This window comes from Gadus chalcogrammus, chromosome 5 (assembly GCF_026213295.1).
Source record: "Gadus chalcogrammus isolate NIFS_2021 chromosome 5, NIFS_Gcha_1.0, whole genome shotgun sequence".
In the NCBI taxonomy this organism is placed as follows: Eukaryota; Metazoa; Chordata; class Actinopteri; order Gadiformes; family Gadidae; genus Gadus; species Gadus chalcogrammus.
The window spans coordinates 2246231-2271605 of record NC_079416.1 but is presented as its reverse complement, the minus strand read 5'-3'; the positions used below and the strand labels follow the sequence as shown (position 1 = coordinate 2271605).

General features: G+C 43.5%; 1 protein-coding gene across 1 annotated transcript in view; it reads right to left on the bottom strand.

The window, feature by feature from the left end:
* Positions 1-3796: 3796 nt before the first annotated feature.
* Positions 3797-25375, bottom strand: part of LOC130382693 (phospholipid-transporting ATPase VD-like) — a 35974-nt gene continuing 14395 nt past the window's right edge. The window contains 10 exon segments of the mRNA XM_056590570.1: positions 3797-4107; positions 4782-4908; positions 5608-5708; positions 6197-6842; positions 8256-8507; positions 8613-8800; positions 9514-9603; positions 9606-9765; positions 10277-10389; positions 10640-10771. Of these exon segments, the coding sequence (XP_056446545.1) occupies positions 3881-4107; positions 4782-4908; positions 5608-5708; positions 6197-6842; positions 8256-8507; positions 8613-8800; positions 9514-9603; positions 9606-9765; positions 10277-10389; positions 10640-10771 (2036 nt within the window). The 3' untranslated portion in view covers positions 3797-3880.

Here is a 25375-nt window from a genome sequence, read left to right as displayed (position 1 = left end):
ACATGGTCTGAGAAACAAAATCACAGCCTATGATAGTTAATGGTCTATGGCTCACTATCTTTCCATACTGTAGGACACCCCCATGTTGCTTATAATAATAATATTCCATTTATGGGGGATTCTGATCTGAGATTCATATTGTCTACAATTTCAAATTCAATTAAATTACCATTTGCCTCCAGTAATATGTCCCTACTGGACAGTAGGGACATATTAATATTTAGGAATTAAGCAGATCCATTCATTTAAATTACATTAAAAGGTGACATATTATACCACCAGTGAGTGTGATTAGCCATACAAATCGGCCTCTTCTGACATCACAAGTGGGCGTGTCCATCTAGATGTCCGAAGGATAGATGAGCAACGTTTGCTACAGTACACTGGGTAGGCTGGTAGACTGATCTATCCAGCACTCATATAGTTGGACACGCCCACTTGTGATACACAGTCACACCTGGTGGTATATTATTGTGTACCCTTTGAGGAGCAGATAGGAGTGAGAAATCTTGCTCAAAAAGACACCTACATGTAGCACTCAGACATTATACATCATTCCAAAACCATCACCCTAGCTGCCACTACTATATAGTACTATAATTACTATACCTCTTCAATGTGTCCTCGGAGCCTAACAGAGCATGGTAGAGTAGTCCCTAATGGCGTAACAGTGGCTACCTGCATGCCCTCCTGGCCAGATATCCCGATGCCCACATCTGCCACTTGGATCATGCTGACATCATTTGCTCCATCGCCTGGAAGTGAATGACCAGATATTTTCCTCTCTGGTGGTTTATTGATTATTCCAATAAAATAACTGCCATCATAAGCTTCATCACAATATAAAGATTAAACCCAAACTGGAGCAAAACATTAAAAGATTAATCTTCAATTGTACATATAATATATTTTATGCAGCAGATAATAGCCGACCAGCATGACTCTGAATCCTGAGTCAGGCTGATACCTTTACTTCTGTTGGAGCAAACTTCAACACTCCCTCATTCAGTTCCACCACGTTATAAAAATACCCATCAAAAAGAAACATGAAAAGGACCTGAGAGTCTGAAGATACAACTGGACTAACAGGATGTCAAAGGCTCCTCACCGATGGCCAGAGTCATGACGCTGAGCTGGCTGCGGACCAGCTGGACCACTGGCTCTTCTGCAGGGGTGTGGACCGGCAGCAGAGGACCGCCTTGCACTGCCGGCTCAGCTCCAGGAAGCCCCCTTCAGCTCGTCCTGGAGGGCCCATTCCAGGGTTCGTCCGTCGATCACCAAGACGAAGCCCCCCACGCCGCGGCTGGCAAAGCTTTGTCCTCGCCCAAAGTTGGTCTGCCAGGTCCTTCCTGTGCCTCGAACCTCTGAGAGGAGGTCCTGGAGCAAGGTATCACTGCATCCTACCACAAAAAGATCAACAACATCCTAATTAGGGGTGGGAATCGAGAACCGGTTCCTACTCAGAACCAGTTCCAACTAACCAATATAATCGGAATCGTACGCCTCCAACGTTATCGATTCTTCTTAACGATTCCGCACCACGTTTTCCAGTTACGCAACATTTTGCGACGACCCTGCGCGCGCCGACAACCTTCGAACGACAAGGCAGCATCGCGGAGTAGGAAGCGATCGCAAATCTGGCTCCATTTCACCAAACGCAATGAAATTCTGCCGTATGTAATAAGTGCAATGCTATCATTTTGTGTAAGGGTGCAAACACCAGCAACATGCTAAGCATTTGTCTACCAAGCATGGAATTATGGGGGTCATCCCTAAGTTCCCCGGGTCCTATGTTCCCCGGGTTCTATGTTCCCCGCTCGGGGAACATAGGACCCTTTAAAAAAAAACGTAACAGCCAATCAGCGTTCAACCGGCCAACTCAGTGCAGTGCAGTCCGGGGTGAACTGCAGCATGGAGGAGAAAGTGATTGTTGCCGTTTGCGACTCCCGGAGCTCTTTTATGAGTATATAATTTTATAATAATATCACGGCCAAAAGCTCTGTGCGCCTACGGATGGCCGCGGAAGCTCTCGTAGGGATTGGGCTTCTCGGGGTTTGATTACCGGCGTATGAATAGACTGCGTCAGGTTGGTGGTTAAAATGGTTACTTTTGTATGGCGACACATTAGTGCCATAATTCACTAATGTGATAAAAGATGCATTCGGGCGTATTATATTATTCCACACGCGTAGATATTAACTGCGAGCGTGCAAATGATCTCTGCGCGCGCAAAACAGCCTCTCACGCGCACAAATTACCTCAGCGCGCGAAAAACAGCCTCTCGCACGCGCAAATTAACTCAGCGCGCGCAAAACCTCTCGAAAAGATGTTTTATGCCTCGCTCGAATTTAATTTTGGCACTATGGGGGAGGGAACCAAGGCAGGGCGGGCTTTCCTATGATTGGCCGTTTCTGAAGCGCGATATTTGATTGACAGCCCTCCTCACATTCAATTCTGAATTGTACAATAAATGGCTGAAACGATAGTTACGTATTGTAACTCCAGATTCTATGAGTATAGGCGCAGCCTTTTAAGTGTCGGCTCATTGTCCTTTAAATAGCTGAAGAAAAGCTGTTTATTGGGAGCAGAACGTCCGCCGGCGCCCGACTATATCTGCGAAATGCGGACGTCGTTGAGGCACGCCGCACGCGGAGTAATTGAGGCCCACGCTGTTGGTGGTGGGGATTACAAATTTGCCAGTGCTACGGCTCACGCCTAGGGATAACCCAATAGCGATAGCCTTAAAAGGCTGCGCCTATACTCATAGAATCTGGAGTTACAATAAGTAACTATCGTTTCAGCCATTTACTGTACAATTCAGAATTGAATGAGAGGAGGGCTGTCAATCAAATATCGCGCTTCAGAAACGGCCAATCATAGGAAAGCCCGCCCTGCCTTGGTTCCCTCCCCCATAGTGCCAAAATTAAATTTGAGCGAGAGCGTAAAAACATCTTTCGCGAGAGGTTTTGCGCACGCTGAAGTAATTTGCGCTTGCGAGAGGCTGTTTTGCGCGCTCTGAGGTAATTTGCGCGCGCGAGGCTGTTTTGCGCGCGCAGAGATCATTTGCGCGCTCGCAGTTAATATCTACGCGTGTGGAATAATATAATACCCGAATGCATCTTTTATCACATTAGTGAATTATGGCACTAATGTGTCGCCATACTTTTGGTGCAGAAGACTGTAGAACTCTTTTTTTGCCACTCAATGAACTACTCAGGAATCGGTAAGAGAATTGATAAGGAATTGGATCGATAGGCAGAATCGACAATGGCATTGATATTGATAAAAACGTATCATTCCCACCCCTAATCCTAATGTAGTTCTGACTGGAGTCGGGAAAGAGGAAGGCTGCTTCATGGTCTTTGCTTTTATTTTCACGTTTTGCGAAAATAAGGCTTCATATGGGGAGACATTGTTGGTAAAAAAAACAACAAAAAAAACCTTATCAGTAAGAAATAGATGTTGTGAATGCTGTGAATCTCGTCCATTTGATCAGATAATCATCAGGAAGTGAGACGCACCCGAATGTTAAAGCACAGAAAACAGGTCAGGCCTGTCTGTTCAAAAAGCAGTTCCCCTAACCTAGCAGCCTAAAAGTGTGCGTTCATGGCACACAACAAAAGCAATCATTAATAAATAGGTTGAACAGAAATAGGCAAGCGCATACGCCTGAGCAGACTAGACGTGGTTCCGCAGATTCTTCTTGTCCAGTAATCGTTCAAATCGTTCATGAATGATCCGTGATAGAAGTGTCCTAATGCCTTGTTGCTTTGCTTTGTTAATTAATAAATAAATAATAATCACATTGCATTACTTTAGTCTGTTTGTACATGTATTAGGGGATATGACCTCTCACTAGTTATCACCTGATCAGCTGAGGTTAGGGTGAATACAGACCGTTGACCGACTGTAAACTGCCCACCTTACTTCCGCAGTTCGCGTTCAGAATCTGGTCATCGGGTCCCAGGAGTTTACAGGCACATGCGATGTTGACGGCCGTCTCCTGCTTGTCTCCGGTCAGAACCCACACCTTGATGCCAGCTCTCTGCAGGGCCTCAATGGTCTCTGGGACCTCCTCCTGGAGGCGATCTACGATCCCGGTCGCACCTGAGAACAACAGACAACCCCCTTTGATCTGAATGTGTAAAAGTGATACTTTGGCATTTAGACATGTATATCAGGATATCAACAGGATATCAGGGCAGGATATTGCATAGGATGACAGCAGGAGCAGCAGCCACTGGGGGGGCCCCGGCACACACACACACACACTGGGGGGCGCCGCGCCACACACACACACACACACACTGGGGGGCCCCAGCTCACACCACACACTGGGGGTGCCCCGGCTACCACACACACACTGGGGGGATTGCGGCTCACAAACACACACTTTGGGGGGCCTAGCTCACACACACACACACTGGGGGGCCCCGGCTCACACACACACTATGGTTGTGTGTGTGTCAGCTCACAGTCTTTGGTTTTTTTGGAGACCAGGTTGGTCTCCAGATGTTGTGTGAACCTTTGTCTCACCCAGCAGAGTGAGGTTGGTCTCCAGATGTTGTGTGAACCTTTGTCTCACCCAGCAGAGTGAGGTTGGTCTCCAGATGTTGTGTGAAACTTTGTCTCACCCAGCAGAGTGAGGTTGTTCTCCATATGTTGTGTGAACCTTTGTCTCACCCAGCAGAGTGAGGTTGGTCTCCAGATGTTGTGTGAACCTTTGTCTCACCCAGCAGAGTGAGGTTGGTCTCCAGATGTTGTGTGAACCTTTGTCTCACCAAGCAGAGTGAGGTTGGTCTCCAGACGCTGGGCCGACTCCAGCAGCAGCTCCTCTCGGTTCTCGATGCTTGTCTCCGCTAGCAGCTGGCCCTTCTGCCAGGCCTGGTAGTCGTCCTCCTCCAGAACCTGGGGGCCCGAGGGGAAACACAGCAGCCGTATTAGTGTCTTAACAATGCTGTACTAACACTTCTAATCTACAGGTAGATTCTAAATCTTTACATGGACGATTTTTCAGATTGATCTCTTGAATGCCTGCCAACCCTGGAAGCATTTTACATTAGTGATAAAGTGATAGCTATGTTAACATTAACAATCAATAAAAATTTGTAAGGTTTTAAAATCAACACTGACCTCTCCGTTAATTGCAACATGTCACTAGTCTTGGCAAAGGATTTATTGTACTTTGCTTGTCCTTGCATTGTTTATAATTAAAGACCGGTCTGGGACTCACTCTTACTGTAAACAAGTCTCGATTACAGGTTACAAACAGCCAAAACCTGTATTTGCATCAGGCACTAATGGGCTCACATTGTAGCAGAAATCCATACAACTGACCTAAATGTACTTTATTTAATGCCAGAAGTAAATGTACTTCTGGCATTAAAGATGGCCTGAATGAAATTTTGAATTTAAGTCATTGCCAAGTAAGACATTACAAATACAAGACATTTGTCTAGGTGTTTGATGCATAACAATAGTAATACATTTGGAAAATAAACAAAAAATAAATGAATAAAGTAAATTGCAAGTATTGTAACTCAAGAAATATTAACATATAAAGTCCTGCACGTCCTAAATTGGTCCCATCCCATTAACCAGCATTACCCTTTGTGCGATACAGAGTGTACGAAGGCCGTCTCTGGCGTAGGCGTCTAAGTGGTTCTGGGTTTGTTCTCGGATTTTAACGTACCCCTCTCCGGCTGGCACTATACAAGGAGACAAGAGACATGTCAGGCAAATCCACACACCATTTGACATCATACTGCATTGATGTTGATCATGTGAAACCATTATAAATGAAGAATACTATCTGATATGATGATACCAGCCGTTACTACAACCTCTAGTGATGACTTCATTTTATTTGGTTTAATTTTTACAGGTTTATGCTTTTTATTGTAGAGTAAGACAGGAAGGCCTGGGAGAGAGATGGGAGGACATGCTGCAAAAGAACGGCGGGGGCAGTAACCAAACCCGGGTCGCTGTGGTAAGGACTGGGCCTTTAGGGTACTCTACCTGCTGAGCCGCCGGGGCGCCCAATTGCCATCATTCGGATACGGTCAAATGATTGCCTGGTAAATACTGAGGCAAATTAATCAGATGGCTAATTGGTTAAGCGAACCAGAGAAAGGGTCACGGTAAGAATTAGTCAGGGTAAGTCAGGGTTAGGGGGTGGGCTCCCCTCTCCACCTACCATCTGGGTGCTCGGAGAGCTCCATGATGACCGAGTCGGCTCCTTTGGTGTACAGCACCAACCGCCCCGTCAGCGGGTGGCGCACCACCACCGACATGCGTCTGCGAGTGCAGTCGAACGGCAGGACGTGGAGCAGGCTGACGTGCAGGCGGCTTGCGGCCCCCGGCAGCTCCACGGCCAGCTCGTCCCCCGACCGGCCCCGAAGGGTGCAGTTGTAGGCCCGGGCGGCGTGCACCAGGGCCAGCTCGTCCGGGCTCTCTGCCTCATAAATGAGCTGCTCATTGGCCGCCGTCGGCCCACTGTGGCAAAAAGCCGGGTCCTCCAGGGACGACACTCTTAGGGGTTCAGTTCCAACATTGGGGGCCCCCACGGCACCAACACCCTCCTCTCGGTTTCCCATGTCTGTCAACACATCTGCTGTTGGGTCCCTTGGGTTTTCCAGTGCCACGTTGGACCTCACCAGGTCGGTGCCTGGGCCAAGTTGTGTGCTCTCCCGCGAGGCGCCCGCCTGCGACGGTGTGGCTGTGGTGGAGGAGCCTACCTCGCCCTGGACCCCTGCCGCGCCCAGGGCCCCTGACACGCCCCGGGACCCTGCCTCGCCCTGGGCCAATAGTCTTGAGGTGAGGTTGTGGGGAAGATCAGCGTGCTGGAGGGGGTCAAATGGTAGAGAGGGGACGGGGAGGAGAGAAGCTAATTGATTGAATTATTGGATAGCAGAGTGAGCAAGGTGTCACAAGTTACAGAAATAAAGCTGCATCCTTGGAGAGAAACCTGGTTGATGACAAGAGATGTTGGCAGCATTGTGGTTTTGAAAGTGTGACAACACTTCCAAGTAGTGTCCAACTAGTTTTGCAACAGGCGGAAATATGCACATGTTTTGGTTCAGATACAACCCAGCTACTAACCGACGGACAAGACATCGAGTCAGTACAAAGAATACAAAGAATACATAATTGATAATAAATTATTACAGGTCTCTCTCTCTGTGTTGCATTGATTTAGCATTCCTGCCCAAAGTGAGACTGCTGCTGTCCAATGTACAAACAGTGCATGTTACCCAACGGCTGCACAACATTCCTGTGCAAAAAATCAGCATTGAAATTAAGAATGGTAATGCACGCTTTTTCCTCTCTGGTCAACCCATTCTGGTCAACAGGAATAGCATAGCTCACTCTTGATAATGGGTATCGAAAACAGAGGGTATTGAAACTAGGGATGGGCGATATGGCCTAAAATCCATATTGCGATATACATTGCAACCTATTGCGATAACGATATATATCACGATATATAAATCATAATAGAACCATTTCAGAACAGGTTACATAGACTATAAGGAAAGCCAAACTGCTAAATGTATAAACAAAAGAAAGAAACTTAGTATGTCGTTTTGAGAACATTTATTGTGCAAAACTGTAATCATACAACATAATGTCGTAGCTGCAGAGACTTTAACAAAGAAAAAAATCTTCTGTGTAATGACGTATACTTCTCTTAATGAAATTAAAACTGGTGGTGTCTTGTTAATAAAGAAACGGATACTGTGAATTAGGGAAATACGTCCAGTATTAGGCATGGCTATTTTAAATAAAGAAAAATCTTCCAAAAGTGTGCACAGATACTTGATATTAAAACATAAAAGTGCAAAATGAACGCATACAATTTTGAAATGAGCGCAATCACCAGCTCCTCCGTTTCGCTTTCAGCCATATTTACTTAGATGACGATGATGCGTTGAAGCCGGTTGCAGCTCATGGCTCTTTAAATTTCGCGGGTCGCGGATGATGCGATGCAGCCGGTTGCAGCTCATGGCTCTTTAAATTTCACGGGTCGCGGACGATGCGTTGCAGACGGTTGCAGCTCGTGGCTCTTTATATTTCGCAGGGCCTGGATAGATCGCGTCAAACATGCATTATCGCGATAGAGCAATATAACTAAAATCTCTATCGTAGGCCATTTTTTATCGTTTATATCGTATATCGTTTATATCGCGCATTCCTAATTGAAACCAAAACCACGGTAGTGGTATTAGAAAGTGTCTGACTGTTTGGCCGCCTACCGTGTGACAGGGCCGGCCGGATGAGGACACCACTACACTGTTGCAGACCGCCAGCGCTAGGAAGAAGTCCACGATGGAGTTCAACTCTAAGCTGGCCTCAGCTCCACAGAGGCTAGTGGCCTGGAGGCAGCTGGCCTCAGCTCCACAGAGGCTAGTGGCCTGGAGGCAGCTGGCCTCAGCTCCACAGAGGCTAGTGGCCTGGAGGCAGCGCATCTTCTTCAGCAGCTCAGGGTCTGGGATCACTTCTTTAGCCTGGGGTTGGACAGGAGGAACAGCCTTTACATATGTATGCATGTTTGTTTATACATACTCAATATACACACACAAACACAGAGAAACGATAGGATATGGGCTGACCATGCGGCTGCATGGCGCCCCTCCCTGGGGCTCCTCCTCCTCTCTGGTCAGGGAGTGCAGCGAGGTGGAGCTGTGGCCGCAGCTCATAGAGCGACAGCTGAGGGACCTGACGCTACAGCCTGACCGCAGGGTCAGGGAGCGGCCCGGGACACCCGACACATCCTCCTCATACAGAGCCAGCCTCCGCGCTACACAGACACACACACACCACACACACCCACACACACACACACCACACAAACCCACACACACACACACACCACCACACACACACACACACACACACACACACACACACACTTTTCTTTAGATGCCATCCTATGATGGCAGAATCCTCCCTGACATCTAGATGATTGTTACTAGTTGAGCCTTACGATGGTACTCTGTTATGTAAGCCAAGCAGGTTTTATTTCTCCCCCACCCTCCCAGAGACTCACTCATGAACGTGGAACCAAGCAGTCACCTTGTAATCATCAGATTGGAGCTACAGTCAACTGATAATCAGTCAGATGGATTGGCTTCTCTTTTTGTATCGTGCAAGCATGGATACCAACAACAGATCTATCACTAGGATCGGCCTTCACCTATTGATGAAATGGGGGATCTGTTCATCACCTAGCAATTATCAGAAAAGTTACATCTATAAGATGTAGAGTAAAATATCCTCAGCCTTTCCTGGTGATAAGTGTCACCTGAAACCAACCACACTGTACTGTTCAGATAGAAAGCACAGGGGGATATGTAATAGATGTGACATCTCTGTACTTTTGTGTTCCTCATTAGAAGGCAGGGAGGGACGTGTTATAAAACACAAGCCGCATTTATGACAAACCCGAAAATATCCATCTAAACAAATGGTAAATGGATATTAAGAAAAGCAGATCTTAACACAGTAACACACCATTCTGTGTGTGTGGATACTGCACCCCATGTATAGTGCAACACTGGAACACCATTTTGTTTTCTGTCAGAGTGCCGGTCTTGTCGGAGAGAGGTACTGAATCTGCCCCAAGTCCTCCGTGATGTTGAGCGCCCTGCACTGTATGCCTGAGTCCAGCTGCTCGCTGTACAGCGCCAGGTCGTTCTGGATGAAATAGATCTGGCCTAGTTTCACAATCTCGATAGACACGTAAAGGGAGATGGGGATTAGCACCTGTGGGATAATGGATGGAGGGGGGAGATCAAAGAGGTCAGAAGAAAATGAGTGACAACCTGGACTTCAATGATACAATCAAAGTCATGGACAATATAAATCTGCAATGTCCTGCTAATTATGATATTATGGGTTATCAAGTTTTGCAATCAGGATCAGAAAATTATCATTACATAATCATCAGATCCATTTCAATCTGACTTCATAGCAGTCTATCAATATTCTTCTATTCCTTCACGCAAAGTGAATGGCTGGAGTTGATTCTCCAAGTGGGCAACCGATTACCGTACACTGACATAAAGGCGACATACGACTTTGAGAAAGTACAACAGAGAGGGGATATGGACTCTACAGTCTGGAGGTTTAGAGTTTGAGCTGACTTTCACATGAATATGAACATATATTTCTTGAGATATTCGCTAGGAGTGTGGATAGAATTTTATGTGATAGGTTACATATTTAAAATTTTGACATCCTGTCGCCCATGACCAATTTAATATATCATATCTACCTGCAGCACGATGATCATCGTCCAAAAGACATAGAATCCCGCCAGTGTAGGAGACACCTGCTCAGCGATGGAATAAATGGGATCAGTCCATCGCTGGAGCCAGAGACCATGCCCTGCAAGGGCAGAACAAAGAGGTTGAAAAATGCCTCAGTGGAAACCGCATTTAGAATGCATGGTTCAAGAGTTTCCACACAAACAGCCACATTTGAAATGTTGTTTTCATCTGAACGTCTTTAAGAAAAAACGAGAAGAAACCAGGTTGAACAGTGACTGCTGCTTTGTTTACAAAAAGATAGTTCTTCATGGAATGAATCAGCACGTAAGCCATATTATCACATTAAATGTCACAATGGAAACACTTACCTATGGCTGCTGTCAGACACATGGAGAACAGCAGGATGACACACCACAACACGTCCCTGTTGAGGCGCTTCTCCAGACGGCTCTGTTTGTACCGCGGCCCACTGTTGTTCTTCATGGCTTTGGTCTCATGGCCTGGTCGGTCCAACACCGAATAATTAACAAAAAAGACAATAATACAAACTTTTTTACTGCGTACCAACCAGGGATGGAAATAACTTTTTTGCCCACCAGCCACTGTGGCAGGTAGATTAAAAAATCTACTCTTTTTTTGCCAGCCACTTTTTATACGCTATATATTTTTAGTATGCGTACATTTTAAACAATATAATAGTAACAATAGATAAGAAAAGTGTCTTTCATACGCATTTTTTTTCGATCAGGAGTGTTTTTTTCGATCAGGAGTGATTTTTACTGTAAGTGGGTTCTACCAAGGAACAGAGTTGAAAACGTTACACTCTTACCGCATATGATAAACAATACACAGGTATCTGCCATGTTAAGTGATGTTTATTTCAAAGGTGTTAAGATGACAAGTTTGGGGATAATTCATCTATACAAAGTATTTTCTATAAAAAACAAATTGACACATTAACAATAAAACAACATGCATGGCTACACCATCATAAGTTAATTTGTTTTTTTATATTTATATGTGACTGCATACAAATGTGTCCACAGACATGGAAACTAAAATATGATAGTAAGCATTATTTGCCCTTAACACTAATATTCAGAAAAAACACTGCCTCAAAAGGCTATTGGCTTAAGCAATACAAGTAGAGGCATATACTTGAACTTCATACCCTGAACTTTTAAACGTTGCAAACGTGCAAAAACATAATTATATATTATGTGGCATTCAGTCCAATGCTGAAGATATATCTGTGGCATTCAGTAGGCCAATGCTGTGGTAAAGTGTGTAAAGTATGACCAAGTGTTTCTTTCTGTTCAATAGTCTAGATAGAACTTTATCAATCCCCTGTAGGAGATATGTGTTAATGTTTGTCCCTATAAAACAATAATGATAAAAAATAAGGAATCTCCCACTTCCGGCTTCCATGAAAGAGAACCAAACTAATTCACAAAATAGCGTACATGCAAATCTAGCATTAAAGGTTAATTTAAGGAAGTTCTCTCCAGTCACGCTGAAAGTAGTTCGCTAGTAGTTGCACTTGCAGTGTCAGAGAATTCTGAGAAATCTGAATGCTGACTAAATTCAGCATTGAGATAAATTCTAAATTCTCAGAATTCCGACACTTCAAATTATTGCGCGCTACGACTAGTGAACTACTTTAAAAAAAAAAAACTCGACACCGCGTCCAGGCGACAAATGACTGGTGAGAGCCTTCTTAAATGAACCTTTAATGCTGGATTTAATTATCAGAATTCGGATTTTATCCAAGTATTCTGACTTTATTATCAGAATGCTGAATTTTATCTCACAATTCAGACTTTATTAGCCTATTCGATTTCTGAATTAAAATTCTTGTGATGAATAATCTACATTTGTACAGTCGATGTGCAGCACTTTAATTCCCGTCAACTTTTTTTCTAACACCAGCACTTCCACAACTATGCCCATGTTCCTGACTGCTATATACAAAACCAATCACATCATTTATGGTGCATCTATTTTTCGGCTAGGTAGTGATAGTTGCCCTAAATGCAGCTTTAATGTGGGCTCGGATTCTGAATGAATGCCGCTGCTGAACTGTGTGAATAAATAAAGGGAACTGAAATCTAAAGAAGACACGTCGTTTTGATGTACCGGTGAATTCCAGCTGAAAGTGGAACATTGCTGCCATCAGGGGAAATTACTGTAGCCTAGGTCTATTAAGTAGCTTTCAATTCCTTGTTTTTTTGTTGAACATATCCTTTTGGTATGAAAATAGAAACTGAATATTTCGTCATGTGGAGAACCGCTCTAGATTCCCCCACCCCCACACAGATTATTTCCTGTAGAAACAACCTATGGTGGAAACCGATACGCCCTCTCACCCACAAAATGTTTGAGTCCCTTCTATGGAAGTAAATCTGTGCCATCAGATTTTGAAAATAAAAAGCCATTGAACTCTAAGCACTGAATATTTATGCATTGAAATAACTAACTAATAATTTCGATTTGAATTGAACTCCTATTCAGCTTTATTTTTCAATGTTAAAAATTCTAAATCAAAGATTCAACGTCAAAAACTTCAACGTGGGGACGTTTATTACGTTGAAATTAAAATCCAGATACATTATTTCAATGCATAAATATTCAGTGCTTAGAATTCAATGGCTTTTATTTTCAAAATCCGATGGCAGATTTACTTCCATACACTTCTCCGTTCTCGTCATGCTTAACTGATCATACCTCTCTCGTTGGTTGCACAAATCTTACCATGGACACTTACAGAACCAGCCAGCCAGCCAGACAATTGACGTCACAGTCACGTCTGTTAATTTATGAATGGAATTCTGAACGTGTCCCGCCTCCGAAATAGCTTTGCTGCCTTGTGCGCGATTTCATTTCGCGCTGCGAGGCAGCCTGGATTCCATGGATCCGATTTTCGCCTGAGATGGGGAACCATTATAGATTCCTCAAGTTCAATATAGATTATAGTTCAAAAGTCAAATGAATGAGTACTTATGTCCTTTCGATTTCTTACAGTTTGGGCCGTTGTTGGCCGTACACGCTAGCATTCTGCTAATGAATGCTGATTGGTCAGGGACGGACTTGCGACTGATTACGACCAGAGAACCCTCTTGACGGCATCTGAAGCTGAAGCACAATCAGAAACATGGTGTTAACTTCGACTTTCCGTCGAAGTTAATTTTTGCGTACTGTATTTATATTTTCCTGCAGGCCCTTTTATTTTTTAGATAGTATGTATGGTGAAAGTACATGGGCATAAATGGAATTTCTTCCATTTCTTGTGTTCAATGTTCAATGTGTTATATACATGGTAGGTACGATATGACCACCTTAAATAATACATTCAATGTCCCGCTCAATATCATTTCATCTGTCATTGTCTATTTTTCGAAAATAAAGATAGTTTAAAAAAGAAATGCCTCGTAAATGTGCAATGATAAACTGCACTAACAGTGGAAACGGATTGTCCGTCTTTTCGTTTCCCAAGGACAGAAAAAGGTAACGTTCTTGCTTGCTCCTGTATGAATGGTCCTAGGCTACCCGAGGCTGCACCTGGTAGGGAAAGTTGCGCTGGAGCCCGGGTAAAATCGCACATGGCTTATTCAAGTTGCGCGCTAGACATTCTCTAAAGTGTCGAGACTCAAGCACTTAACATACCTTAACCGATTGTTCCATACAAATTGTTTGTTAACGATTTAACAACTTCAACATCTGCTATTAGTCGTTTTTTTGTAGGACTTGGGCTAATGACCTTGCACAGAGGGAAAACCATCTAAACCACTAGCCATTGGTTACTATGCATTCACTGATCTTTACAGATGGGTTCGTTTTAAGCCATTGAATATAATTGCTCTGCCCTATAACACATTATAAGCTACACATGTTTTTAAATTAGAAATATGGTCTGGGTCACATTAAAACAGTAGCAGTTGTATAACAGTAATTATACAAACATACCAACATTGCAACAGGCAAGTTTATTCAAACATCACACTAACAAGAACACAATAAAAACAGAAACTAATAGTAAATAATAAAAAAAAAGAAATGATTTAACAACACTGAACATACTGAACAGAGGCAGGGAAAAGGACAGAGGAAGAAGATTTGTCCGTTGTCACAGCATCAAGGTCCAACTGTAGAGATCAAGAAAGGAAGAGGCATGAGGAGGAGTACAACAGAACACTGCTCTCTAGGAGATTGTTTACTGATGCAAACTAAATTGATGCAGTCTTAAAATTATGATTCTAATCCAGGTTTCTATTTCAGGAAAAAGAAATGGCTCATAATCGTTACTAAAAAAAAAGCTTTATCATCGGCACTAGTGAGGATTAAAAAAAAACTCTCTCTGTAAGTAACATACATATGTAAAACATTCGCGCATTTCTTTTTTTTCATTAGCTCACTAAAACTCTAACTAGTGTATTAAGCAAGAAAAAGCCTTACCTCCAACAGCTGGTGTTATCGTTGCGGGAAAAGGGAAATGCGGAAGTGCCGAAGTGCTTCAGAAACTGCCGTAAAGCAGTACCTCTGACAGTATGACAATGTGTGACGTTGTCGCATTTTTTTAACGCCTTTTTAGGCAAGGCAACTTTATTTATATAGCACTTTTCATACACAAGGCAGACTCAAAGTGCTTCACATATAAACATTGTCATACAATAAAATTGTATGACAATGAAAAAGCCTTACCTCCAACAGCTGGTGTTATCGTTGCGGGAAAAGGGAAATGCGGAAGTGCCGAAGTGCTTCAGAAACTGCTGTAAAGCAGTACCTCTGACAGTATGACAATGTGTGACGTTGTTGCATTTTTTAACGCCTTTTTAGGCAAGGCAAGGCAACTTTATTTATATAGCACTTTTCATACACAAGGCAGACTCAAAGTGCTTCACATATAAACATTGTCATACAATAAAATAAAATAATAGATAAGTAAAAGAAAACATATGCAAAGAAATGAGTAAAATAGAAAGTGCAATGTATTTAAGAGAAAATTAAATTGAAAGTTAAAAAGGCTTTTTAGTAAGTAAAATTGAAAGTGCAATGTACAGTCTCTCTGGAACCCAAGTCGGGACTACAACCCGACCTAAAGGAACTTGGTCCTTTCTCTGGAACTACAATCCAGATTCTAGGACTCTAACCCAGACAGAACTTGGAAACGTCTCCCACGGAGCTCGGTCTCAGAATTCCACCCACACACAAACTCAGGACTCTAACCCTTATACAAATACAAACTCAGGACTCTAACCCTTATACAAACAAACTCAGGACTCTAACCCTTACACAAATACAAACTCAGGACTCTTACCCTTATACAAATACAAATTCAGGACTCTAACCCTTATACAAACAAACTCAGGACTCTAACCCTTATACACCTCTTCTCATATTCAGTGATTATTGGTCTCAAACCCTTATCCTTTCTCTCTGGTATCAGATCATGTATTTTTCTGGTAAAAATAGAAAATAAAGGGAAAGTTAAAAAGGCATTTTAGTAAAATAAAGGCCAAGTATTTAAGATTTAGCAGAAAGCTAAAGCAAACATAAAAGTCTTCAATCTTGTTTTAAAGGTGCTCAGAGTTGGGGCAAGTCTTAAATCCTCAGGAGTTTATTCCAGCTATTTGTTGCATAGTAACTAAATCCTGCTTTCCCATGTTTCGTGTTTACTCTGGGGATAATTAACAGATTGGTCTCAGAAGATCTTAGTGTTCTAGAAGGCCTATGTAGTGGAAGCATATCAGTTAAATATTTTGGGCCTAAACCATGTAGGAATTTATAGGTTAGCAACATGATTTTAAAATCAATTCTCTGACCTACAGGAAGCCAATGTAACGATTTAAGAATTGGTGTAATATGTTCACATTTTTTGGTCTTTGTTAAAACTCTGGCAGCAGCATTCTGAACAAGCTGAAGCTTCCTTAGAGTTTGTTTTGGGAGACCTGTAAGGAGACAATTGCAGTAATCAAGCTTACTAGTGATAAAGGCATGTACAAGTTTTGTAAGTCTTCGGTGGACATGAGCCCTTTAAGTCTTGCTACATTTTTAAGGTGATAATATCCAGATTTTGTTACTGATTTTATGTGACTTTTGAAATGCAAATCAGAATCCATGATAACCCCTAGATTTCTGGCTTTGATTGAGGTTTTCAGGGACAGAGAGTGAAGGTGTTGGGTTACTTTAAGCCTTTCTGTTTTAGCACCAAATACAATTATCTCTGTTTTATCCTCATTTAGCTGAAGGAAATTTCGGCACATCCAGTCTCTCACTTGCTCAATGCACTGGCACAGCAGATCTATGGGCCGATAGTCATTTGGTGATAGGGATACATAGATTTGCGTGTCATCAGCATAGCAATGATGGTCAATATTGTTATTTTGCATGATTTGCCCTAGTGGGAGCATGTAGATGTTGAATAAAGAGGGTCCTAAGATCGAACCTTGTGGGACTCCACACATCACGTTGGTTGATTCTGATACAAAGTCGCCAATGGAAACAAAGTAGTTCCTATTTTGTAGGTAGGATCTGAACCAATTTAAGACTGTGCCTGAAAGCCCCACCCAGTTTTCTAACCTGTCAAAAAGTATTGTATGGTCTACAGTATCGAATGCAGCACTGAGGTCTAGTAGCATTAGTATTGAGGTTTTGCCAGAGTGTGTTAAGACGGATGTCGTTTACAACTTTAATGAGGGCGGTCTCAGTGCTGTGCAGGGGTCGAAATCGTGATTGTAATGTGACATAAACAACCAGTTGATGCCAGGAAGTGTTTAAGTTGCTGGAGGACAACTTTCTCAAGGATTTTACTTATGAAGGGTAGATTTGATATTGGTCTGTAGTTGTTAATAATAGAGGTATCTAGGCTCTGCTTTTTTAAAAGGGGTTTAATAACTGCAGTTTTCAGGGCTTTTGGGAAGTTGCCTGACTGGAGAGAGTTGTTAACTATCTGCAATATGTCTATTGCTAGGCAGTCAAAAACATTCTTAAAGACGTTGGTAGGTAAAGAATCAAGGCAACAGGTGGATGGCTTTAGTTGTGTTACAGTTTTAGAGTCTATAACATTAAAGCATGCCATCCCTGCCACGTTACTTTTGCCTGAACAGGGTGGTAGTCCAACATTTTTGTTTGAAGTGGAGATATTGATGGCGTGTCTGATGCCTTCAATTTTATCAGTATAAAAAGCTGCAAACTCATTGCATTTCTGCGTGGAATGGAGATCAGGTGGAATTTATGTTGGGGGGTTGGTCAGTCTGTCAACAGTTGCAAATAGGGTTTTTGCATTATTGGTTTTAATGATATTCGATAAAAATGTTTCTCTAGCACTTTTTAAGTCTAAATTGTAGGCACGGAGGCTCTCTTTGTAGATATCATGGTGAATATGAAGTTTTGTTCTACGCCAGATGCGTTCAACCTTCCTGCATTCTTTTTTCTGTGCTGTTACAGAAGCAGCTTTTCTCCAGGGTGCCTTTTGCTTTCCAGAAATCGTTCTAACCTTATAAGGTGCAATGACATCCATGACTTTCAAAATTTTCAAATTAAAGTTTTCTACAAGATCATCAGCAGAACATGGGTTGAGAGGTGGTAGTAAGGAGATGGCCTTTCTAAAAAGTACGTAAGATTCTTCATTGATATACCGTTTTTTTACAGTATTAGATTTTGTCTGTATGTCGGGGATAAAAGATATATTAAAGAAAACACAAAAGTGGTCAGACAAGGAAGGATCAGTCACAGAGAGATCAGAAACATTGAGGCCCTTTGTGATAACCAGGTCTAGAGTGTGCCCCTTACAATGAGTAGTCTCTTTCACATGTTGAGACAGTTCAAATGTGTCCAAAATGGTAAAAGTTTTTTTGCACACTTGTCATTCAAATCATCAGTATGAAAATTGAAGTCACCAGTTTAATTAGACAGTCAAAGTCTGTGGAGATGCTAGACAATAATTCTGTGAAGTCATCGAAAAAATTTGCAGAGTATGTGGGTGGCCTGTAAATAATTAATAGGAGAACTCTGGGGGAGCATTTCAATACAAAAAAGGTATTAGAATGATGGAAAATCACCAACTAACATCTGTTTCCCCTGAAAAACATTTTTAAATATAACAGCAACCCCTCCACCTCTTTTTCCAGATCTACATGCATCAAAAAGTTATAGTTGGGAAGAGCTGTCTCTATCAGAACGGTTGCACTGTTATTTTGTTCCAGCCATGTTTCAGTTAAAAACATAAAATCCAGTTTAGAGGTGGTAATAAAATCATTAACTAAAAATGATTTGTTATTAAGAGACCTAACATTAATGCCGCGTTTCCACTGCAGGGTGCGGAACGGATCGGATCGCAAAGGTGCGGTAGGGAGGGGGTGGTATAGCCCAGCTCAGTTCCGAGGTTGCGTTTCCACTGCCGACAGTACCCTTTGTGGTAGGCCGGATGTCGATCTCCGCGGCAGCTATGTAAAACATCGTAAACAACGTCTTCCTCCCCAAGAATGCAGACGAACGTCTCCATCTCCTTCTTCGCCCAAGCAAGCGTTTTAAGCAACATGTTAATTGTAAAGAATAATACCTCGAGGCTACTGTTTGTTCGTTTTATCCCGCGTCGCCCGGAAGTGACGATTCTGTCGACCAATCAACGGAGGGGGGGGTGTAGCTAGAATTTCCCGGGACCCTTTCAGGCGTCTCGTGTCGTTTTCGGTACCCCAACGGAGGAGTCCCGAGAACGGGGCCGGAACGGGTACGGCAAAGTCCGGGTCACGCCCACTTTTGGCGGTGGAAACGCGACCCGACCCGCACCTTTGCGATCCGATCCGTTCCGCACCCTGCAGTGGAAACGCGCCATAAGTAGACCCATCCTGATGGTGTTGTTGATAGGCTTCAAGGTTGTTTTTGGTTTGGAGGCAATATGTATGAGATTTGTGAGGTTAGCAGTGTGTCGAAGTTTCCCTTTGTTTACTCTCTTAGTGTTACAGCAAGAATGCAAAAGTTGCCATGTTTTGACATAGGCAACCTTGGGTTCAGCAGATTATGCAAAACGTCCTTTATAATTTGTCTACGGCTGAACCATTTTTTGTCTCAGTAATACTCAGGACTACTATTAGTACAGGGGGGGGGGGGCTGGGGCTCCCTCCGCTTGGGTGTCATCAGCCTGTGTCCATGACGTGGCGATGCTATCATTGACACAGATGCAAGTTTGATGCCAACATATTCCAGTTTCTTAAATTCAGCTGGAAAACCGAAAAGGGAGGAGACAGTGGAGCTGGAGTTGTGGCTATGGGAGAGATGAGGCTGGAGGTCATCGTCGATGGAGGAGTGCAGAGGAGGGGGGTGGCCGTTCCTCGCCAAGCCAGCATCAGCGATGGGGGAAGGCACTGTGTCCATGGTGTCGAGCAGGCTGTTGTCTCTCTTCAAGGTCTTTGGTCTATCTGCTATCTGTGTGGCAGATAGTGGCAGAGTAGATGTGTCGGGGAGGCTGTACAGGGTATCTGCAGGTTTCAGCAAGTCAAATTTAAGACTTTTTAAGACCTTTTTAATACCACCTTGAATGAAATTTAAGACCTTAAACCCGGGATGCTGGGAGGGATCCCGCTGTATTACAACCCAAGCATAGCATGTGTGTCACTCAATGAGACTCATTCAAGTTTACTTTCTGTCTGTTTATTGAACATAAAGTGATACTCCAGGGCTCCAGACTAACTTTTTCCTTGGGTGCACTGGTGCGCCTACATTTTTAATTTGGGTATTTATGGTGCACCCAAGTTGTGAGTTGTTGAGAGGGGGGGGGGGGGGGGGGGGGACAGCGTCTGGGCCCCCGGGCAGTCGATATTTACGCCACTGATAATATTTTCACCATTAAATAAATGCCTTCAGTAAGACCTGGGGGGTATACCACGAACCTCGTTGAACATGCCCAGGCTTTCTTGGGAAAACCTGGCTCGACAGAGCCGCAACTCGCAATCACAGTTAAATGGTACCACGACGCTCACTTTAGATTAAATTAGTTGAACCAGGTTTTCCGCTTTAGGTTCAATGTGCGTTCACATAGAAGGGGCGTTTCTCGCGTCATTTGACTCACCCTTATGCAAAATAAATCGCGCAAGAGCGGTGTATTTCATCCAAGGCGAGCAATGTATTATTATGAACTCCTACGAGGAATTCAAAGTTCAAATCACAGCCAAGGGGAACACGATTTCCCATAATATGGCTAGGGTGGCGTGCTGGCAAAAATAGCCGACCGTGTTAATTCGTCCGTGAAAAGATTCTGCATATTGTCTAAAAAATATTATGCATCATCATCCCTTTTACCCCCATATATGTGGGGCCCCATGAATTGCGAGCCCAAGTACCGGGAATGCACTTGATCTCTGACCCAATATCGGACGTGCACGCAAAGTTGCTTGCTTTTAGTGGCGTGGTTCAACGTCTCAAACGTCAAAACAAAATCAGCCTTGTTGACGCTGCAGATTAGCTCGTTTCGGATGAAAGGCGCTAGTCCGAAGCGAGTTATATACGCCGTTTTGTCCCTTCCAGCAGTAAAGGTGCTCGCGATTTGAGAGTCAGGGAACATCAAACCGAAGAGATCTCCTATCCCCTCATTCGAGTTGTAGGACTGGTGCTTGACCACTGTGTTTAGAATCCACAACACCTCCGCTTTCAGTGTTGGTGTCGAACCAAATGCTACCCTCAGGTCAGTGCTAGCAGCGCGGACCGTCTGCGGCGGTGGTGCCGGGGCAGAGATGCAAAACGTAGAAATGGCTGGGGTCTGTGTGTGGCTCCTGGCAGAGGTTTTATGTTTTTGGCTCTACATATGGCTGACGACAGCCTTAATCCCCATGGTGCCGAGCTTGAATGTAGGCTACTTTTGCATGGAATGCATCTGGCCTGTTCTGGGTTGCAACGGACGCTAGCCAACCTCGGAAACGGACGTCTTCCAGCCAACTGACGTTGAACTTGCATTTACCCATTGTTGCAGACTAGCTAGCAAGCGCGCAGACATCCGTTTATATATGCAGCTAGCAAGAAAGTAGCCTCTCTACATCTCCTTCCCGAAAAGTCCCGCGAGAAAAATAAAAAATTAAATAGCCCTGCCCCGACAAATTTAAGACCTCCGAGTTATAAATTTAAGACCAGCATATGACATTTTTGACGAATTTAAGACTTTTTAAGGCCTTAAATTTAGAAAAATGAATTTAAGACTTTTTAAGACTTTTAAGACCTCCGCGGACACCCTGCTGTAGTCTCGCTTCTTCTCAACCTGTGCTCTGATTGTGGCCTGTGCGTCAGACCATGGAGATTTGTGGGAAAGCGAGAAGAGAAGATTGTCCCTTAACAGTTTTGAGCCTAACCTGTTTGGGTGTAGGCCATCTGCTCTGAAAAGATATTTGCGCCCCCAGAACAAGTTGAAATTGTCAATAAAGCCCCTTCCTCTTTCATTGCAGACTCTGGAAAGCCATGTATTCAGTGCAAGTAGACGACTGAATCTGTTTATTCCCCTGTCAACTGCTGGTATGGGTCCACTGAATGACTTAATGTGTATTTTGTCCAGTGTATCCAACAGATCAGCGTAATCCCTCTTCAGAAGTTCTGACTGTTCTCTTTGAATATCATTAATTCCTGCATGCACAATAATCTGTGAGATTTTGGGGTTTTCCAATATGATTGTGGCTAGTTTCTGGTTGATATCACTAACCATCACATCTGGGAAGTAGCATGTTTTGATCTTCTTACCGGTTATATCCTTGATGGTTGAGTCTCCTATAATCAGAGTGTCTGGTTCATCTGCTTTCTGTGAGATGGGCCCTTGTTGGCTTGAGGTGGCGGTGGTAGACGCATGCGCAGCTCGCCTCCGTGGCGACTGGTTCTTGTTCCATCTCTGACCGCACCGTCCGTCCGGACACATTTCGGGGCTCAGGGGTGCACAGGTGGCCGACGCATGCACAGCTCGCCTCTCTGGCGACGGGTTCATAGTCGGTCTCTGTCCCTACTGTTTGTCCGGACGCATCTCGGGGCTCAAGGGTGCATGGGTGGCAGGCGCGTTCGTTGGCTTTTGAAGTGGCAGGAACCGGTTCTTCAGCGGCAGGGTTAACTTCAGTGACGGGCTAATCCGGCTGATACATGCAACTTTAGTTTTGGGTAGCTTAGCATTTGCCGTTGAGTGAACTTGTTGATTCACTTGTTGATTCACTTTGGTATGTTGTTTTGGCTTAGCGCCGACTCTGTGCCAGTGAGATGCAGCTGGAACTGTCTCTCTCTTGTCCAGCTTCGGGAAGGATACAGTGTAGCCTTGTTGTGTATTTGTCTGAGTTAGCTCAGCAAATTCACCCATCGGCACTGTATCCTGGAGAAGTCCTTTGCATTTTTCTAATGCTGCTAGTCTCGTTTCAAATAAAGCCACTGTCTGTCGCAGTTTGGTGCAGTCTGTGCATTTCCCAGTCTCCGTGCCCGAGATATCCGAGTACAGAGGCATGTGGGCGATAGGAAAGTCCAAGGCTTTTGCTGCGGTCTGATCCGGGAGTCATAAAAAGCCAAAATGTATTGTTGAATCGAGCAATGGAGGATCATGAAATAGAATAAAATAAAGTAGATCTGAACTATGAATTAAGTAGTTTTTTCCAATGCCTAGCGGAGCTTCAGGAAACATGACCTCTCTTCTGCTGCCTCTTATCTTATCTTATCTGCGTGCCTTTTAGAACAGATACCTGACCTTAAAAAATGCACTATTCTGCTGAGTTAATTATCTTAGCCCCTCCTTTTGAACGCAACTTTCAAATTACTAAACAAAAATTACATTGTGAGAAAAGTGGATTCTGAAGATAAAACCCCATAGGCTCCCATTCATTCTGGACTGGCCTGCGAGCGCCCCGCGTGGACAGAGATTATTACTGCAACCAGTCCAGAAAACCGGAACTAACCAGCGAGTGCCCATTCTCTCATATTAGACATTCTCTGACTGTGCAGCGCCGTATGACGAATGTATTAAATATGCAAATTTGATCGGACCTGACTGGAAAGTATTACCCGACACAGTGGTGGGTGAAGTGACACAATTCACCCGCCACCATACAAATCCACCCGCAAATGGCGTGTGGCAGGTGTTAATTTCCATCCCTGGTACCACCTCATAAAATATTTATACATACTACCATTATGACGATGTTATGAAATATTACAAAATACAGTAGCGTAGGCATGCCATATTCAGCTACGCACATCTCACGCAGGAGGTCAACTATTTCTTAAAACATTATTTACTGATAACTTTTGTCATCTGTACAAGGGCTAGCACTGGAACAAACTCCATGACACAACTCTCATACAACGCAAATGACCACAACTCGACCAACAATTTAAAGTGAAATAAATGGATATCGGATGTTTAAACAGATATAACCTTGATTCAAAACCACATAGGCTTTGCTTTCAATATATATATCTATAACATGGCTACCAAGAGCAGATTCTGCAGTATATCCATGGCAAATGTCAAAAATAAAATAAAGAAAAAAAATATATTTATAAAAAAGATTATTGGATGCATTGGTTTGAAGTAGAGCCTTACCGATATAGAATTTTTAAGGCCGATACCGATACGAATATTTTGTGATTTAAAAATCCGATCTGACAGCAAAACTGGACACGGTAGTCATGAATTAAGTCATGCTTATCGACTTTAGAGAATTGATGGGGATGTTCTTTTAATTGTTATTCAAGCAATGTATGTCTCGTGACAGTTGCCAACTTACCATGAACACACTTGCACACATGAACAACACCGATGATCTCCGTCGATCTCCGTCATTCACTCTGCCTAACTCTGGCTGAATCAGCGGGTTTGGACGTTAGAGCACCCTCTGGTGGACAAACTTTTTTTCTTTTTTTTATATTAATTATCGGCCATTATAAATGCCGATACCGAATAGTTTGAAAAATGCCTAATATCGGCTGATAATATCGGCCTGCCGATATATCGGTCGGGCTCTAGTTTGAAGTCTGCCTATCCAAACCGAGGCCTCTATCCAACGCAAGGCGGGGCTTGGGGTACACACATAATTTCTCAAAAAGTCAATTTTGCCATGGACTGTTTGACTGTATACTTTATATATGCCACATAGGGAAGACTGATCCTTCTCAAAACATATGTGTCATGTGCAGGCCTGCCCTAACCTGCCATTGGGCCCTGGGGCTGAGGTTTGTTGACGGGGGGGGGGGGGGGGGGGGGAAGGAAGGTTTGTTGACGGGGGGGGGGGTCTTTGTAAGCCCCAAACAAAAAAATCACATTGTCTTGGGCCTTCGCCGATCTGGGGGCCTATCATGGGCCAGTATAAAATATAATAAAAAAAATATATTATTTTTTTTTTACTGCAGCTCATGATAGGCCCCCGATCGGCGTAGGCCCTGGGGCTTCAGCCCAGGCAAGCCCGTGCATTAAGGCGGCCTTGGTCATGTGCCCTTGGCAATTCAAACGTCTGTGTAGTGTAGTCGTACAGCGTCAGCCACATGGCCGTGAGAGCGCTGGTTCCATTCTGCCTTGACCAAACTGATTACCAGACATGGCATGAAATCAAACAATGTTTACTATGAAGTATTCACTAGGCCTTTGTCACCATACTTGCCATACAGTAGGACCTTGTCATGGTTGCTTGCAACTATATTTTGAACTTGTATTTATAGCCACGTTTAAACTGTGTAAAAGACTGTGTTAATTAACCAATTTAATTTATGCATACAACTATTGTGTGCTTTTTTTTTTGATTTCGCAGTGGAATATGTCCTAGACTCAATATCTCATAAAGGAATTACCACGACAGATATCCAGCTTGATTTTTTTTCCGAACTAGTTTCAGAGCAACCAGTACGCACCTGCTTGGGTTTCAGTTGAGAAACTAATCAGACAAGTAAAAGCTTTCTTTTCTGCAAAACAGCTTCAAGTATGCGTCCAGATCTAAATCTACAACCCTCAACCAACCAATGAGCAAAACCCCCATTGCATTCACGATGTATATCGCACTCAAACAAACTGAAACAAGCTAGGTGAATAAGGCCCAATGAGTTCAAGCCTATTAGACTTCTTCCTTTATCCCTATAGTGTGAACACTACATAGTACACTACTTAGAGA